General features: G+C 37.3%; 1 protein-coding gene across 2 annotated transcripts in view; it reads left to right on the forward strand.

Moving 5' to 3' along the window:
- The window catches only part of Nalcn (sodium leak channel, non-selective), a 278563-nt gene that overhangs the window by 122142 nt on the left and 135794 nt on the right, over positions 1-20627 (forward strand). For both annotated transcript variants that reach the window (XM_026399552.2, XM_077792082.1), the window contains 2 exons: positions 5129-5296; positions 10651-10842. In XM_026399552.2, coding sequence (XP_026255337.1) covers positions 5129-5296; positions 10651-10842 — 360 coding nt within the window. The remainder of the gene's footprint in view (positions 1-5128; positions 5297-10650; positions 10843-20627) is intronic.

The following is a 20627-nucleotide window of genomic DNA, read 5'->3' on the forward strand; positions in this document are numbered from 1 at the left end:
CTCTGCCATTCTTTGAACAACTTTAAGGAAGATAGAGAAGCAACATAAATACAAGATGCCTTGGTTGATGCAGAAGCAACTCTGGACGGTGGATGCAGGGGACTGATTGACACACAGCACTGAGAGAAACCAACCCGACCTCAGCCCAGGAGTCAGCGCAGCACAAACAGGCACTTGTCTGACTTAGAGGTGCTTTCTCTGTAGGGAAGGATGACAGCTTAGGAACATTTACCCCTGTGTAAGGACGCCACTCCAAAGTACGCAGGCCGTGGGATAAGTAAATCACAATTCACACAACTAGAGAGTAGGTGCGGGGAAGAACCTAAAAAGTGCCCAGCTCTGGATCTAGGGGAAGATGACCATGAATATGTTGAATAAAAATCCCTGAGAAAAGGGGAAACAATGTGTCCAATTGTATTATGTATATGGCAACTACATTTAAAATTTAAATACATAAACAATCTAATTTTGCAATCCAACTAGCCTCAACTCTTTAAATTTCCAAACAGGTCCATAACATAAATTTAACATGGTTAGTTACTGTTATCAGTTCTTACTTAAAACCTATTTTTTTTCCAAGTAAATGTTAACTGAGGAGAGTATCAGGGAGAAAAGTGACCACAACAATTGAGAGATCTATTTATTTTCCTAGTTTTAAAAGGCAGCAGTATAGGTCCACAGCAAGCACCATCCATCCAATAAAGCATTTTTAAAAACTGTATAAAAAAAGGGACAGAAACTATTTATAAATTTGTAAGCTATTCCAGCAAAACTGGGGTATAAAAAAGGTACTGAATCAATGAAAAATGGAAGGGCAGGGGTGTACTATGAAGTTTGCAGATTGGCCAGCCAGTAAATCAATTTTCAAGCAATAATAAAAAAATTCTAGGTTAATTTATAATCATCAGGAATTAAACTGGGAGATTAAAAAAGCCAAGGAGAATGTTGAAGTTAACAATGAGAAAAAGAAATTAACAAATATTCGACCATGCAAGAAAAAGTTGAAAGATGAAATATTGTGACAATAATAAACAGGAAGCACACAATGAAATTTAACTTTGGTGCATTAAATATGAACAGGATGAGTTTCCTAGTAAAAGACATAGAAATCTGGTTGTGTTTAAACAATATCAAATAATATACCACCTATAGAAAATACATACAAGGGGGCTGGCTAGGGTTAAGGCTCAGCGGTAGAGCACTCACCTTGCATGTGCAGGTCCTGGGTTTGATTCTCAGCACCACATAAAAATAAATAAAAAAGTAAAATAAAGGGATTGGGTCCAACTACAACTACAAAAAAATAAATATTAAAAAAAAGAAAATACAAAGTGGCTCCAAAGTGTGGCTAAAAATCATTTCCACAGAACACCCCAAATATTAAAATATTTCAAATACTCAAGAGAATATAGAAAAAAATTAAGGAAAGTTCTCAAAAGGTAAGTATGACATAAGTCCAGAATGGAAAATAAGCCCCAAAGCCAGTGGCTGCCTGAGAACATTTGCTTTTCCCTGTTACTAGAACTTGCAATTTTTAGGGGTGTCCCCAGAACAGAAGGGGCTGGAACTTGTACAAGATGAGATGTTAGAAAGAGACCCTGATAGCATCCAGACACGTGAGGTCTGTACCACAAGAAAAGGAGGAAAAAGCCCATTCCTCAGAGGGAAATAATGACCATAACCTGGCTTGACCATTACCATTGACTGATGTCTCTGCTAAAAATACTGAACACAGTCTGCCTTCTTCTGGGGCTGGAGTTCAAAATTACTCGACTTTCGGGGTCTGAGAAAGAGCCAAGAAATTGTTTAAGGATTCTATATTTGTAAATGTCACTGGCTTCCTGGAAGAACCAATTCTATCTGAGGGGAAAAAAAAAATAACTCTACTTGCAGGTCTTGAACATATAGAAAAAAATGTGAAGAATTTCTGGAGAAATACAAACAACCAAAGGATGAGATAAGAAACATAATCAGAACAACAATGGAAAATTTTGCTCAGCCATTGCAAAAATTTCTGTGCCTGTGTGGTTTTTCTAGTAAATTCTACCTACTTTCAAAGATCTGATCATTCTTATTTTATTTAAGAAATTATAGATCATAAAAAAGGTAGAAAATTCTGCAGTGTAATTGATAAAGCTAGCATAATCTTTACCAAATCTGATAATAATATACAACAAGTAAAATTAAAGGACAGGTTCCTAAATAACAGTAGATGCAAAACTATAAATAAAATACCATGCAATAAAAATCCAACAGGTTAGCATTACCATCTAGAGTTTATTCCAGGGATAAGACAAATGGGTAACATCAAAGGCGGCTGTTACATAAGTCAGTGCATAGGTCATTGACATATGGATTGTTAAATCTCTCAAAGTAGAATAGGAAGAGAAGGAAAATCCCTAAACATGGTGGAAGTTAATTCCTAAGGCTCACTTCAATGATTTCATATAAATTCTAAGGAAAGGCTTTTTAAAAAATAAGAACCAAATTATGGATTCTGGCTATTAGCACTCCATTATTTAGTAACTACTGTGCAATTATATTATTATAGATAATGCATTAATATAATTAACTCCAAAAATAAATTTTGAAAAAGGAATAGTCTAAATGGTCTTTTTTGGTTTATAAATGATATACATATATTTCTATAAAGTCCAGGAGACTTTATTAAAATATTATAATTAATAGAAAAAACTAATAAGGTGGGATTAAAATATCAATATAGAGAAACCAATTAGCTTTTCTCTCCACTGGTCCACTGGAACTAACTAGGTGAAAATATATACGTGTGTGTGTGTGTGTTTATGTGTATATATATGTACACATACATATATATTTATACACACATATAGATGTACACATACACACACATCAAGTATATACGGTAGAAATAAATATATATTTTATATATAGATACGTGTTATATATAAATTATCAAGGCCCACTTTGAGCATTCTGAAGAAATTTTGTGTGTATACACACACATATATATTTATAATGTATATTTGGACGTTATATGTGTGTATATATAGCATACATTTAAGAAATACATATATACACACATATATGGATGGGAAATTTTATTTACAAATATAGAAAATATTCCAAATAAATGGAAAAGCATATGTCCTATATATAAAAAATAGATATTAACCTTCTAAAGATCATAATTTTATATGTAAAAAGTAAACTCATAAAGTTGAAGATGGATATGACAACATAAAATTTATGTTAGAGCCAACTGCATTGAAGTTAAAAAACCAAACTATCGACCAGAGAAAAAGTACTTGCACCATGTATCATAAATAAAGATTAATGTCCTCAATATCAACGACTCCAAAAACTGATAAGAAAAACAGAATAATACCACAGAATATTGGCAAGGATATAAATGGTAAATTTAAATTACTTTAAGAAGAAATTAAATAGAAGTGATCAATACACATATATAAACAGATTAGAACAAATTATTAAGTTTGATTATACTGGTGCTATTACAGATTTGGAAGGAGTAACTTTTCTACATTGCTGGAAGACAAATGATTTACAATAGTGTTTTGTCATGATCTCAATATTTTCAAAACTTTAAAATATACAAAACTATTTTTGCCCCAGCAATGCCAAGTTTGGAGATCTGTTTACAGGTACAAAAGCCTTAGTACATACTGATATGCAGAAGGATGGCCAGTGCACCTGTGTTTTTGAAATAGTAAAATGTTTAACCATCTTTTCCAGTGATTCTTTTAAGTACAACTGGTCACTGAGTTAAGGGGGAGAGTGTTGAGTTAAATAGGTTGTGAATGCTATGGGGATGAAGATGATAAGAGTATAAGTAGGATCTTTGTCCCTTAATCTAAAGGGACGAGCTTGATTTCAAATGAGAAAAACAAGTTGCCAAGATCATATAAAGTGCAAGCCCCTTTGTGTGACTGCCTATGTGTGGATGAGGCTGGAGACAGTTGAGGAAGAATGTACAAAGATGTTAATGGACTCACCTGAGAAAGGGGAGCAATGGGGCTTAAAATCTCCTTGTGTATGTAAGATTATTTCAAAGTAAAATGTATTATTTTCTTTTTTTAAGAAGGGAAATGCCCATTAAAAATTAAAAGCAACTAGAGTCTACAGAAATGTTAGACTTGAGAAGTCATGTTAATATACTCCTCCTATCTAAATTAATCTTCTGCATTGCTTTTATTGTTTGCTATCCTTAACTCTCAATTCTTTTCCACATTTTCCAAATATTAGCAGAAGAATATCCCTTCTGATATTCCATATGGGCCTAGAAAAAGAAAGAAACCAGCTCTACCTTATTCCTGTCCTCCAGTAAATCGTGTGGTATCTTCTCAGAGGAATGTGTTATGAGTAATCCCAACACTCACCCTTGCATTCCTTAATTAGAAGTTAATCTTATATTGCATTTTTAAATTCCAGTTACAACCTTCTTTATAAAATGACAATTCTTACCCAGAAGATAAGTAAAGGAAAATAACATGCTATTATGCTAAAATATGTGTATTTTATAATATTGCTATGATAGTAAATTCATGAATTTATGTGGGATATTAAAACATTGAATGAATATTAATTAGTAATATAGATTATTAATTTTCTTATTAATAAGATAGTAATTAGTTCATTGATTTCCATGTGCATACACACACATAAATCATTTGTTATAGAATCCCAATCTCTCTACATGTGGTGTGCCCCAAAGCATAGAAAGATCAATGATATTTTAATTTTTTACATTAGTTGAATTATGGTCAGTAATCACTTTATAATACACTATGTGTATTATAGAACTATGATCTTTAGAGAATATAATTTATATAAAAATATAGAATTTCTGTGTGTATAATTCTATAAATGTCAGTGGTTTTAAAATATCTAATATTGGATAATAAACATTCAAAATCCCAACATGTTTTCTAATGATTGTCTAAGATAGCTTTAGTCTACTGTGTTCTAGATGGTCTATTCTAAACTTGTCTCTCTAATAAAATTATCTCTTGACCTTGTGGAACTCTAGTTTACATAACCATGGCTGAAATTCATGTACTGAAAAATATGTGAAATAAGTTGAAAGAGTGTTTTGGATTCCATTTTCAATGTCTCTCTGTTCCCCCAGGTGGCTTTTACAGTTCTTTTTGATTTGGAAGCTCTTCTGAAGATATGGTGTCTGGGGTTCACTGGATATATTAGCTCATCTCTCCACAAATTTGAGCTATTACTTGTCGTTGGAACTACTCTTCATGTGTACCCGGATCTTTATCATTCTCAATTCACATACTTTCAGGTAATGCAAATAATGCCCATTTATCTTTAGAACATTTTTTTCTAGCTAAATACCAGTCACATTATTATAACAACTGTATTTAACCATATATTTCATATGTACCAAATGTGAATTTGAGAGAGGCCCTATGAAATCTTCTTAAATATCAGAAAGAATTCATATATAAATTGTAATGATTATTTTTAAAACTCCTTAAAATTCACAAAAAAATAAATGCAGATGTTTAACATACTGTTCCTAAATTAGCAGAATATAGATATACATATTTATATACATATGGATTTCATATATCTATACATATTCAGCAAATTTTAAACTGTATAAGCTGTTGGCACAAACTTTTAAGAGGAAATATGAATTTAATTCCAACTATATATCTCTCTTATAAATATCCTTGCCCAACAATTATTTACAATGGAAATAATAAAATTTACCTTTACAGATATTAATTAGTCATACATACTTTCCTATAAATAACTATTTCTTCTCTGTGATGATTGAATAATGGTACTTACTTTATAATAATTGGCTATTTTTCAACTATGATATATTGAGTCATTGCTTTATAATTATTTGATAAACAGTAACAATCATTTGCTTTCTTTGTAATTGTTAGGTAATAGCAATATGTCATTGTCATTGTTAAGTTGTTGGCAGAATGGTAAAACATGATATGAAATATCATCACCAAAAACATCTCAAATATAGTAACTTTTCTGACTCAAATCAGTCATTTATATAATTTATTCTGGGAGTACCAAATGTGCATTTTTTCCTAATAGATATTTGAAATAATTGGGAAATAATATGGCAGTGGAATTTTAAAGATTAATTTAAAGACATAAGATTTCAATGCCTTAGAACAAAGAAAACACATTCCAATTTCATTTATTTTGGTAATACCAAAGCTATCATTTTTATAACAATATGAACTTTAGCAAACAGTATTAACATTTGTAAATACATGAAAAGCAAATGTCCTACAGACCTAGATGAAAAGCTGGGCCTCCAATAATTCCAGCTAGTGTACCTTTGGACATGTTATTCTGAGACTCAGTTATCATGGGCGAGATGGCTATTACCAGAGTTATACACATTTAAAATTCTTGATAGAAAATGTATGTTCCAAATATGTGTGTCATTAGCTGCTCTTGTACACTCCTGACTAGATGAGGTGCTAAGGTGGGCAGTGATAATTATAGAGGCTGTATCAAACTGTCAAAACAATGAAGTATCTATTTTATAGACCTACTAAATTCAAAAAATATTGTTGGCTCTTTCAGCCAAGGTATAGAATAAAATATATTCAGGGCCTTAAAATTGCTGTGGTCTGTCAAAACTTATGTGCAAAGAATTTTTTTTGGAATTTTTTATGAAAATAAAAATGGAAACTGTTTAAAAGATAAACGATTGAGGAATAGCTTAGCCAGTCATAATGTGAATTTTACTATAAAATGATGAGTATAATTAATCTGTAATAACTTGGAAATGTTTATGCTTTATTTACATGTAAAACAACATAAAGTTATATAATGTGTATGTTTATGTGCCTATATATGTAAAAAGTCTATAAGTGGGAAAATTACTGGAAAGAAATAAAACAACTTGTTATGGATTATTAACCATCTCTAGTTTTCTACTCATCATCATCTCTGATTTTTCCTGCTAGTCTTTCTCACTGACTATCTAATATTAGCCTGCATGGCTCTAGCCGTTTTGAAGATATAACAATGAAATATCTTGTAGTCAAATCATAGTGAAGTTTACAGTTTTAATTTGTATATGCTTCTGGATTATAATTTGTAATGGTTTGATTTATGCTAATGGTGAAATGATTTTTATTTGTGTCTCTATATGTGGCCATATTTATATTTTTCTAATGAAATTTATGAAGCTTTAATTCTAGAGAGGAAACAGTTCACAAAGGAGTCTATAAGAGAGTGTAGAATGCAAGTGCCGGAAATGCTGTAAGATAGAAACAAGCAGGGTGAAGGGCATGGTGATCATGGTGTAGATGCTATTTTACCTAAGTTTCCCGTGAAGACCTGCTCTGAAAAGATTTCACCTGAGCAGAGGCTGAGTGAAGCAAGGGAAGGAACCACCAAGGCCCGGGGGGGGGGGGGGAGTTTCTGGGCAGAGAGAACCACAGGGCACAGATCCTGAGTGGGAGAATGATTGACATGTTCAAGGACTAGCACAAAGGTCAGTGTGCCTGGGCTGCAGTGAACCTAGGGTAGCATGGTCTGGGGGAAGCCATGCAGAATGCTTTGGTTCTTCCTTACCTGTGCAATCATGGGGGTGTTGGCCAGGGGTTGATTGTGCTTTGACTGTTAACTGTGCTAAGCTCATTGCCCCATTTGTTATTGTTGCCTTAAGAGACAGAATGATTTGCCCAAGACTGTGCATCTAGCAAATAGTGGAGCTGCAACTTAGTTCCCAAAAGTTTAATTTCAGAGTTCATATTTTTAACCAGGCCATTTGTGCAGCATCTCACTATGAAACAACAGAATAATCTTGAAGGAGACCCACTTAGGCATTTGACTAGCAGAATGTGCTTTGGAAATAACCACACCATGTTCTAAAGTGCTTTATTTCATGTCTATAGGAACAGATAGAGAGAAAAGTATACTTATCCGCAAATATGAAAAGGCACAACTGGAGTTACTGATAAGAATTTCTCCTTTCTGGGATGCAGATTTAACCCTTTGAAAATGCTGATCAAATCATCAATGAGGGAACTGTTTTCAGTTCTGTTCTTCAAGATGATAAAATATTAACTGATTAGAATTGCACAGATATGCATAGGCTATGTTAATTAGAATTTGGAATGAAATTCAAATTATTTAGGTAATATTTTATATACGATTTTAATACAAGCAAGGAAAACACATAGTGCTAAAATTTGAGCTATAAATCAGTTAAATTATCCTTGGAATACTTGCCTGGATTCTGCTGTTTCTAGTTAGATTGAAAAAAATCTGATAAAAATGAAATCCTGCCAGATTATTATTCTTAATATTAATGTTAGGATGTTAGGATATTGGTGTGTTAGTATATTAATTGTTCTAATAATAAAACCATTTTCTTTTATTTGGAAAGATTACCTGAGTGTACTATGTTCTGATTTGGAAATGCATGCCAAGAATTATAGCAAGGGCGGGGGGTTGGGATTGTGGCTCAGTGGTAGAGTGCTCGCCTAGCACAGGTGAGGCTCTGGGTTCAATCCTCAGCACCACATGAAAATAAATAAATAAAAATAAAGACATTGTGCTCACTTACAACTAAAAATTTTTTAAAAAATAAAATAAAAAGAAATTATAGCAGGAGAAATGAGAGGTGGTTGGATGCTTAGTTCAAATAGCTTGATTTTTCACATAAATTTTTCTTCTATACTGTGGCATCTTCACAACTTCCTGTCATTTGTCCAGTTAATTTTCCTGCCATGTATGTATACTCTGTAAATGGTAGGACTGGTGGAATTAGAATGATTTACTGAAGGAAGATCAGAAACAATAGGGAAGCTAGTGACATTGCGGAGGCAAAAGCAAATATTTTGTTTACACATGTAACAATTAAACTCTAGTTTATAAAATGTGTTTCCTGTTCTATACACCTCCAAGTACATGCAAAAATTAAAATCTAGTTTTTAATCCATTTCTTGTTCAGTACTATCTTCTAAATATAGCATTCCTCTTTCACAGACAACTTAGTTTCTGATTGATATTCTACTTACATTCTATTATTATTCTATTACTCTTCTACTTATCATCTTTTATTTATGCCAAGAACACAGTTTTCTAATTTAATATTTCTATATTTGAAATCTGCCCTAAAATCATTGTACTTTAATTGGCAGCATTCTTATTTATTAGAGGAACATAAAAAATCGATGACATCTTAGACTTAATGAAAAATGGCATTTTTCCATGCTTTTATACTCAATTTTTTTTTCTTTTGTGTTGCTGGGGATTGAACCCAGGGTCTTGTGCATGTGAGGCAAGCACTTTACCAATTGAGCTATATCTCCAGCCCCTCCCTCAACTTTTTCTTACATACCAATTTTATTTTTCTGGTACCAGGGATTGAACCCGGAGTGCTTAACCACTGAGCCACATCCCCAGCCCTTTCTTGAAACTTTTATTTAGATACAGGATCTGTCTAAGTTTCTTATCACCTCACTAAGTTGCTGAGACTATCCTCCTGCCACAGCCTCCCAAGCTGCTAGGATTACAAGCGTGCACCACCATGCCCAGCCCAATTTATGCTTTTCAATCATAAAAAAAAAAAATCCTTAAGAGCTGTATCTGTTCCACGTGCTTTTTGAAATAATAGCCACTGAATCAGATTTATCCAATATAATGTTTGGCACATAATCATCAGTATTTGTTGAATGAATAAGTGAGTGAAATAATTAATTAATTAATTAGTTGTGGGTAGGTTCTTTGAAAATAAATACATGCAAAACTTCTAAACAAATATATATTATTATTTATCATATGAGGAATAGATAACAAGCAGATATAGCAAAGGTCCAAAAATACAAGGCTTCCGTAAGATAGGTTGTTTCTCTTCAGTGGTTTCTGCGTGTCCAGGGAAAGTGGGTGCCTCTGCTTCACAGCGTCATCCAAAACACTGGCCTGTCAGGTTAGCTCAGACATGACATATTCTTTGCAAGCCTTCTACTTCTGGTCCAAAGGCACCACTCCATTTATTTCCACTTCTAGGCCAGGGGAAGGCATACAGAGGGTGTTCAGGGCAAGTTGAACTTCATGTGCCAAGAGCTGCACAAATCACTCCTTTCATATCCCTCAAACCCAGGCCTGGTTCATGGGACACACCCAGCTGCAAAGAGTAGGTGCAGAGACAGTGTGATCTACCCCTAGGCAGCCCTGGCAAGGCTCAAATTCCGGAAGTTCTGTTATCTAAAGGAAGAAAGAGAAAATGGATACTAGGGTAGATGTCTCGGCCAAAAGTAAAGAATCCCTGATAAAAGTATATTTTTTTCCATTTCTTTATGAATGTGTAATACTTAGAAAGGTTTATTTTATGGGACATTAAATATAACAAATAGTAGAAGTAGAAGTTTTCTTAGATATTTGAACATAAGAAAATATCAGTTTTATTTTGAAAACATTACTATTTAATAGTATTTAAATGATCACATTATAGGTTAAACACTTGGTTACCACCATTGGTATCTTGGTTATTCTATTTTTACTTTTAGTTTCTAAATGCACAAATAGAAAAAGGTGATTTTAATAGAGTACCATAGAAAATGATGTTTTAGTACAAATTTCTTTAAGGTTGTATGTGAAGAAATGATCAAACACGTGTGTTTTTCTCACTCATGGTAGGTTCTTCGGGTAGTTCGGCTTATTAAGATTTCTCCTGCATTAGAAGACTTTGTGTACAAGATTTTCGGTCCTGGAAAAAAGCTCGGGAGTTTGGTTGTGTTCACTGCCAGCCTCTTGATCGTTATGTCGGCAATTAGTTTGCAAATGTTCTGCTTTGTTGAAGAACTGGACAGATTTACAACGTTTCCAAGGGTAAGAATTAAAACCGCAGTCAGTTTAATTCATTATGCTTATTCTAGTAATAATTTTTAACATCAATGTAATTTCACTTTAGTTGTGGTTTTAAAACTATTGTCATATTTTTGATAACTTAGATAATTAAATTTTAATATTTAAAATTCCCTTCTATGGGGTGCAGGTGTTGTCAGCATATTTTCAGCACTGGGAGATTATTCATCAATTCTAAAATTGTGGAAATAATATAATTATATGCTGAAACCAGTAAAAATAGAAACTGGGGTTCTTTGTACCTATAAATTAAAATATAGCAGAATTTTAGAGTGAAATTTCCATTTGTTTGTGTGAGAGAGGTCACATTTTTATCTGTTTTACAGGTCATATATTTTACATCAGGCATAATCTAAGAGGAAGCCTTGGATTTTTAATGTAATAAAATTCATAGACTTCAAATTTGAAGTCTCTTTAGGAAATATCTAGTTCATACCTCTGCATTCTAATGAGAGGCTGGAAAGCAAGTTAAAAATCAATCCATAAGTAGAACTTGCATAGAAAATTTGGCTAACTAGAAAGATCCCAAAATGTAGACATAAGGTGTCAATGGGGACTTAGGATCTCCATGGAACTTTAAGCAACATGGGGTTGGAATTGTGGCTCAGTGGGAGAACGCTCACCTAGCACATGCGAGGCCCTGGGTTCGATCCTCAGCACCATATAAGAATAAAATGAAGATATTGTGTCCAACTACAACTTAAAAAATAAATATTTAAAAAATAAATTTAAGCAACATAAAATATATGGGGACCAAAACAAAGAACATATGTATTTTCACCAGAAGTTGAAATCGTAAGCCTTATTTATGGCAAAAATAATCTTATGTGTGTGGGGGGGAGTAAAGAGCATAAAATATATGTTTTAATGTTAAGCTTTGAAAGCAAAAAGGCCAGTATTCCCAGTGGATAGACTAATACAGTTTGGAGTGTGTGTGTGTGTGTGTGTGTGTGTGTGTGTGTGTGTGTTTGTGTGTGTGTGTGTTTAATTTTCTGCTAAATTGGAGTCCATCCTTCCATCATTTATCCATACATCCCTAAGCTTTGGTTGAGTGACTATGAAGAGCCAGGATTTTGGGGAATCCTGAACACATGGACACAACTAAGTTCTTTGCCCTCACAAAATTTGCTGTTGAGGGAAGGAGTTAGTAAATAAGCACAGGGTTTGAATTCTGGCCTTGGACCAGGCCATGGACCCAGAGGGAAGGACCAGAACTGGGATCAAAGAGTCCAGGGAGGTTTGTTGGGGCCAGTGGTTACTGAGGGACAGTTGGAGGTCACCAAACGAAGAGTAAGGGAGCCATGTTCCAGGTCCCGGGGACAGCATGGGCTAAAGGCCTGGGTGAGCATTTCTTCTTCAGAATGTGAAGGGAGACAGCGGTCAGTGGTAGAAGAGACTCGAGGCCAAGGAACTTTAAGATGGATGCAGTGGGAGCTTGTCTAACTGATGAGAGAGAGCAAGTCGAGGGTGTGGTCAAAGACGTGTGTGATTCAGGGGATGAAGGCAAGGGGCTCTGGGGTCCTGGAAGATGATATTCAGAGCATTGGAACCGAGATTCCTCAGGCGTCGAGGTGGTCCTGAGGAACACGAGCCAATCACAGTCCCAGTCAGGGCCCTGCTCACTCACCGTGGCAGTGGCTGCAGAGGCTAACGTAGTCCAGGGCTCCCCAGGGCTCCCTTTCCCTGCACTGCATGGGGGAGGTCGGTGGATCAGCACAGGCAGACCTGGGGAGAAGGAAAATCGGTTCACTGCTGAGCAGTCCTCTGTGCTTTTATAGCCTGGGGTGGGTGGGCAGAAAGTAGAAAGGGCTCATGGAATGGAGAAAAGTGCCCCAGCTCAGTCCCCAACAAGGAGGCTTCTGAGTAGAGGGACTAAGCTATGAATGCAGCTGTGCCTGTAAGCGTGGCTGGCTGGGTGGGAGATGGACCTGGGTCCATGGCGGCAGCTCCCTCCAGAGAACCACGTGCCCTGGCTATGCACCAGACCAGCAGGAGAGGGCAGCCAGGCAAAGCCTTGCCAACAGGAGGGGAGCTCCTCCTCCCAGGATGGAGGGATACAAGCAAGGATGAAAGTGCTATCACGAAGCCCGGATCCTCTCAGTCTGCCCCTCACTAGGTAATTAAAGAGAGCAGACAGCCATGTTTTACTTGGTGACACTAGGATTGTTCTTGTCATGGTTTATCCTTTCCAGTGTAATTCCGCACACATTACTGAAGTCACACAGGTTCAGCCATTGTTCTAGGCTTAGGGAATCTAAGGGGGGGGGGGGTAGTTCTGTTCTTTCTTTATAGTCGTATCTTGATTTCATGTCTTATCTTCATCTTTTACCATCTCTTCTCATTTCACCTCACGGATTTTATATCCCTTACCCAAAACCTCTTTTAGCCAGATGGTTTGTGGAGTACAGAATTTCCCAGATATTAGAAAGGTACTTACCACCCCCAGAGCCATCTGAATCAATACCCTGTAATCAGCACATTAATATTCCCATAGCAGAACACCAACCTTCAAACAGGATAAATAAAAACAGTTAGTCAGCCTTAGGTCAGATCAGATATCACCACTAAATAAACCACACAAACACACACACACACACACACACACACACACACAAAAGAACCTTTAGCAAATATAAATTAAATTCTGGAGTTGTAAGGAGGCCAACCAAGGTTCTGTGTGGAAGGTGTTGTATTCACAAGTCTACACTTCTTGCCACACAAGTCTTATTTTTCCTGCCTGCTCTATCACTTTTTTTAAAAAAATTCTAATTTGCTACATACAACAGCAGAATGCAATTCAATTCACATCACACCAACAGAGCACAATTTTTCATGTCTCTGGTTGTACACAAAGTTGAGTCACACCATTCGTGTTTTCCTACGTGTACTTAGGGAAATAATGTCTGCCCCATTCCACCATCTTTCCTACTTCCATGCCCCTTCTCTCCCCTTGGCCCTATCGAAAGATCCTCCATTCCTCCCATGCCCCCCATCCCATTATGGATCAGCATCCTTATATCAGAGAAAACATTTGGCATTTGTTTTTTGGGACTGGCTAACTTCACTTAGCATAACATTCTCCGACTCCATCCATTTACTGAAATGCCATGATTTTATTCTCTTTTAATGCTGAGTAATATTACATTGTATATGTATACCACAGTTTCTTTATCCTTTTATCTACTGACGGGTATCTAGGTTTGCTTCACAATTTAGTTGTGAATTATGCTGCTGTAAACATTGATGTGGCTGTGTCCCTGTAGTATGCTGTTTTTAAGTCCTTGGGGTATAAATCGAGGAGTGGTATAGCTGGGTCAAATGGTGGTTCCATTCCCAGTTTTCCAAGGAATCTCCATACTGCTTTCCACATTGGCTGCACCAATTTGCAATCCCACCAGCAATGTATGAGTGTGCCTTTTCCCCCCACATCCTCACCAACACTTATTCAGTTTGTGTTCTTAATAGGTGCCATTCTGACTGGAGTGAGATGAAATCTTAGTTTTGATTTGCATTTCTCTAATTGCTAGAGATGTTGGACATTTTTTCATATATTTGTTGATTAATTGTATATCATATTCTGAGAAATGTCTGTTCAGTTCTTTGACCCATTTATTGACTGGGTTATTATTTTTTTATGTTAAGGTTTTTGAGTGCTTTATATACCCTAGAAATTAGTACTCTATCTGATGTGCATGTGGTAAAAATTTGCTCCCATTCTGTAGGCTCTCTATTCACTTCATTGATTGTTTCTTTTACTGAGAAGAAGCTTTTTAGTTTGAATCCATCCATTTATTGATTCTTGATTTTAATTCTTGCTATAGGAGTTTTATTAAGGAATTTGGAGCCTAATGTGACATAATGGAGATTAGGGCCTATTTTTCTCCTATTAGGCACAGGGCCTCTGGTTTAAGTCCTAGGTCCTTGATCTGCTTTGAGATTTAGATTATTTCATGAGTTTTGTGCCTGGTGAGAGATAGGGGCTTAATTTCATTTTGTTGCCTATATAGTTCTGGTTTTCCCAGCACCATTTGTTGAAGAGGCTATCTTTTCTCCAATGTAGTTTTTGCTGCTTTTGTCTAATATAAGACAACTATATATTTTGTCTAATATAAGATAACTATATATATTGTGTCTGCATCCTCTATTCTATACCATTGGTCTACAAGTCTATTTTGGTGCCAATATTGTGCCGTTTTTGTTACTATTCCTCTGTAGTATAGTTTAAGGTCTGGTATTGTGATGTCACCTGCTTCACTCTTCTTGCTAAGGATTGCTTTGGCTATTCTGGGTCTCTTATTTTTCAGGATGAATTTCATGACGGCTTTTTCTATTTCTTTGAGAAATGTCACTGGGATTTTGATGGGAATTGCACTAAATGTGTATAGTGCTTTTGGTAACATGCTTATTTTGACAATATTAATTCTGCTTATCCAAGAACAAGAGAGATCTTTACATCTTCTAAGATCTTCTTTATTTTTTTTTCTTTAGCATTTGTACTTTTCATTGTAGAGGTCTTTAACCTCTTTCATTAAGTTGATTTCCAAGTATTTTTTTTTTTTTTTGCGTGTGTGTGTGTGTGTGAGGTTATTGTAAATGGGGTAGTTTTTCTCATTTCTCTTTCAGAGGCTTTAAATGCCTTTGATTTATGGGTGTTGATTTTATATCCTGTTACTTTGCTGAATTCATTTATGAGTTCTAGAAATTTTCTGGTGGAATTTTTGGGTCTTCTCTGTATAGAATCATATGGTTGGCAAATAGTGCTAATTTGAGTTCTTCTTTTCCTATCTGAATCCCTTTAATTTCTTTCATCTAATTGCTCTGGCTAGTGTTTCAAGAACTATGTTAAACAGAAGTGGTGAAAGAGGGGATCCCTGTCTTGTTCCAGTTTTTAGAGGGAATGCTTTCAATTTTTCTCTATTTAGAATGATGTTGGCCTGAGGCTTAGCATAGATCTGCTCTATCACTTTTTAGCTGTGTGACCCTGGACAGATCATTCACTGAGCTTTATATTGTTTTCATATCCAAAGTACAGGAAAGAAAGGGTGTTTTCCTCCTGTGTCATGTGTACCAAATAATAACATACAACTGGACCTAGAAAGCACTTTGTTAAGGTTTGATTATGCAGTGTGTTCTGTATTTGAAGTTGGAGATACCATCTGTGTCAGACAGGATGCTTTCTAGATCCCCCATGACGAAATCCCTTTGCATTCACTTTGGTTTTCAACCATTATAGTAATCAAGTGCCATTCCGTTTTTGGACAGCCCATGACTCAGCTGTGTCCTTCTGCATGATTACTGGACCATCCTGATGACAGCAGCTCAGCAGCTCTGCACCCCTAATCAGTAACTGAGCTGCTGACAGCATTGACATCCTGAACGGGTGCAGTTGGGGGAGGGGCTGGATTGCTCCTTGCATATGAGCATCATTAAAAGTTAAAGCTCTAAAAAAATAATCAAATTATTTTATAAGAAGTGTTCAAATTTTTACAATTGTAAAAGAGAGTCATGATCATTCCTAATCAAATGAAGCACCATCCATGGTGCTCCTTGCTGGCTAGGGATGCATTAGGAGAAATGATTCAAACACGTGCATCAACACCAGCTTTGTCGTCAGCACTGGTCTCTAGGGCTCACTTTTTCCCTGCTCCTGAAGCCGTCTTCCTTCTCATCTGGTGGTTGAATGCTTGGAGAGGGTGTGTTAATTATAGCATCGATGGAAGCACAGCCCATTAGGAAAACAAATTCTTTGTAAGAAAAATCACTTGATATACCATAAAGTAAAATAAGAATTGTGAAAACCCACAGTTTTTCATATTGTCTTGACATATTTAGTCCAGGCCATCTTGGGGGCTGGCTACCAGGAACATGCTGTGGAATGGTGCAGAAAAATGAACTGTGGAAGCATGTGTGAGAGACAGGGTGGCAGAGCATTCGCCTTGCAGAAAGGACGGGTCAGGCAGAGGCAGGAGCTTGGCTTGGCAGAGTGGGCTCAGGACTGGTGCCAGAGAAATCATTTTACTATGGCTGTCTCTCCACCTGGTCTGGATCCAGCCACCCAGTTGGTGAAAGCTCATCAGACTAGAGGTAGAACTGGACACTGGTTCAATTAGACCCCCTTGTACCTTGGGCTTTAGCAGCCTGCTGCAGAATCTCTAAGATGGCCTGGTGTGGACACATGAAGGCATTTTCCCCAGCCAGTTTTAGGAAGAGAAATTTGGAGGAGCAGAAAGAGCAGCAGCCCAGGTACACTAAGGGACCACCCAGTGCAGTGACCCTCAGATGAAGCACCAAAAATAATAGATGGCTGACCAAAATTTGATCCAATGTTCATAAGCTTATATGACGCACAGGATGTTCAAGTTACCCTTTAGCTCACTTTTAAAACACTCTTCTTCCTTCTTCTTGTATTAGGGATTGGGAAAATGCACAGATTCCGGAATCATGCTTAAACGCTTTTGATTATGCATATGGTCTTGGGTGACATTTAGTTGGTCCGACCTTCATTCATTTTTAAAATGGCAATAATAGACAATCAATACGATAAATGAAAACTCTATTTACAGATGATAAAACTGAAGCATGGTGTTTGTGCAACCCACCCAATGCTACACAGCTTGAAAACTGAATTGTAGCCATCTGTGGCCCCTCCCAACCATTATCTGTTAGGGCCCAGTGCACCCTGGCAAACATGCCGGAAGGAAGTCAGTTTGTCAGGAAATATTTACTGACTGCCAAGAATAGAAATATCTTTGTCAACCCATGCCTGGAAGGAAAGGCATCAGGGGTAGTTCATCACAAAATTCCTGCAGGACTCAATGACACCAAGGTGCATGAGTAATTAATATTGTTGGGGCATAGTCTGGGCTGATACAAGGATCTTATCAGGATCCTGGCCCTGCACCTGTTACAGGGTGCAGAAATCAGCATTGGTCAGAGAAGTTCCAAGACCCAAGGCAGGTGGAGGCTGCTCTGCGAGGCAGTTAGGGAACAGGAAGAATGAATGAAAATGCTGAAACTTAGCAGACCCATGACCCTCGAACACTGTCAGGTACCACATGCCAGATTCTTTCTTCTTCTGTGGTTCATTCCAGGGTCCCCAATGTCCTCCATCATTGTCCTTATCTAATCTCATCAGAAGTACCTGAATAACCTTGCCATGAAGGCATTGACTGGAAGTAATGGACATCTTGACTTTGACTGACTTCAATAATTAGGAAATTTATCTCAAAATTCAAGAGATGAGGTAGATTAGATTTGAGGGAGTCATGACTCTAGAAATCTTTCACGGAGATTCTCTTTGTTGTGGTCTGGGTTGAATTGTGTCCCCTCAACCCCCAAGAAGATATCTTGAATTCCTAACCCCCAGTACCTCAGAATGTGACATGTTTGGAAATAGGAGCAAATGGAGGTAAAATGAGGCCAATAGGTGAGCCATTCAGTGTGACTGGTGCTCTTATGAAAAGGAAGATGTGGACACAGACAGACAGGCATGGAGGGAAGCCGACGTGAAGATACATCAGGAGATGTCATACATTTTAAGTGGCATCTGCAAACCAAGTAACACCAAGGAATGCTGACAAATACCTGCAGCCAAAAGACACAAGAGAAGATTTCCCCCAGGGTCCATCAGATAGAGCAGAGTCCTACCAACACCTTCATCTCAGACTTCTAGCCTCCACGGCTGGGAGACAGTACATTTGTGTCATGAGCCACCGCATTTGCATCACCTTGTCACAGAAACCTGGCCCACTAGTTGCCTACTCCATACTGTCTTCCAGGGTTAGAAAAGTGGAAGTAGAATCCCCAGGCTTCATGATAACAGGGGAGTAAGTGGGTCTTCACTTTCCGGGTCTCATTCTTAGGAAGAAAAGGTTTCCCAATCTCATCCCTTCTGTGTTAGTCACTTTTTATCAGCATGAACAAAATACTCAACAAGAACAACTTAGAGGACCAAAAGTATACTTTCACTCATGGTTTCAAAGGTTTAGTTCATGGTGGGCCAACTCCATTGCTCTGGGCGCAAGGTGGTAGAGAACTTCATGGCATAAGTGCATGGTGGAAGAGCAGTGCTCCGTTCACTGCATTCAGAGAGAGAGGGAAAGATCCATGTTTCCTGAGCATGCTACTGGGACCCACTTCCTCTAGCCATACCCATCTGCCTATGGTTACCACCCAGTTAATCTATTCAAACTTGGATGGACTGATTTGGTTAGAGCTCTCATAATCTAATCTTTTCTCCTCTGAACAGTCCTGCATTAACAGGAGCTTTTGTTACAGCTTTTGTTACTTCTGTGTTAGTCACTTTTTATCAGCATGAACAAAATACTCAACAAAAATGACTTAGAGGACCAAAAGTATACTTTCACTCATGGAAACAGGATCTTTGTGGGGAACACCTCATATCCATATCCAAGCCATAACATTCTGCCCCAGGCCCCTAAAAGCTCATGTCTATCTCAAAATGCAAAATTTATTTAGTTCCTCTCTATTCAGTTGCACAGAGTAAGCATGACCATTATGAAAGGAAGGAATAAGGACATATAAAGAAGGATGGGACCAAGACGAGATCCCAAACCCAGCCAGGCAGATAGGTCCGCTAATTCTGCATACAGCGTGGACGTGAGTTGTGCTCTCCAAAGGGCTTGGGCAGCTCCACCACTCTGGTCTTGCCAGATGCACTTATGGCTTCACATATCCTGGCTCTCTCCACAACCCGCAGCTTTCCTTGGCAGACAGTCCATGTCATCATAATCTCCATTATCTTTAGCTTCTGCTTTACAGCTTAATTCATGACTCTCTTAGGGGAAGCCTTCAGGAATTCTGACCCTGCTACACTTTGCCTAACTGGATCCCAGGCCTTCCTTTGAAATCTTGGTGGAAGGCTCCATGACCCAGCATTCCACACTCCTACAGAATCAATACCACATGGATTACACCAAGATCGGCCACCAGCTAGCACAGGAACTAGGATCCCTGAAATCATTGCTGCATATCTATGAGCATGGCCTCTGCGTACCTGTGAGGCTGAACATGGTGAAATAACTCTCTAGGATCCCTGTGCGAGAAGAATAATTGTCAAAGCAGAATTTTTTGTCAAAGTTTTTCCTTTTGCACCCTTAAGACTGCAGTAGGTATGGTTTTGCAGATTTCTGAGATGCTCCAAAGTAATCATTCTTATTGTCTCTGGGCAAAGTACTAGTTAGCATCACCAACTGAATGCTGTATTGTCTTGACATTTTGTTCATCAAATCAATTTGTCCATCATTTTACATTCAGCTTCACACAGAGTCTGAGGATGACAGGGGCCAAATATGGCCAATTTCTTTGCCATAATGTAACACAAGTGGCCTCTAGTCCAGTTTCCAATAGAATCCTGGTTCCCCTTTGAAACCTCACTGAACAGAGTCTTTATTTTCCACATTCTGATTTTCTGGATCCCACCAGAAACACCCATTAAGGTTCATTTACAACATTCTAAAGCTTCAGCCTGTACTTCCCGACTTTTCCAATTGCCTCCCACAAACCAGCTTCAAAGGCTTCTGAAGTACTTGGTCAAGTTAGCCACAGAGATGATCCTATTTCTTGGAACCATTTTCTATGTTAATCAACTTTTCATCCTATGATCAAAATACCTAACAGGAACAACTTAGGAGAGGAAAAGTTTATTTTGGCTCACAGTTTCAGAAGTTCAATCCCTAGTTGGACCATTCTGTTGCTATGGGCCAGAGATAAGGTGGAGCATCCTGGCT

This window comes from Urocitellus parryii, chromosome 2 (assembly GCF_045843805.1).
Source record: "Urocitellus parryii isolate mUroPar1 chromosome 2, mUroPar1.hap1, whole genome shotgun sequence".
NCBI lineage: Eukaryota > Metazoa > Chordata > Mammalia > Rodentia > Sciuridae > Urocitellus > Urocitellus parryii.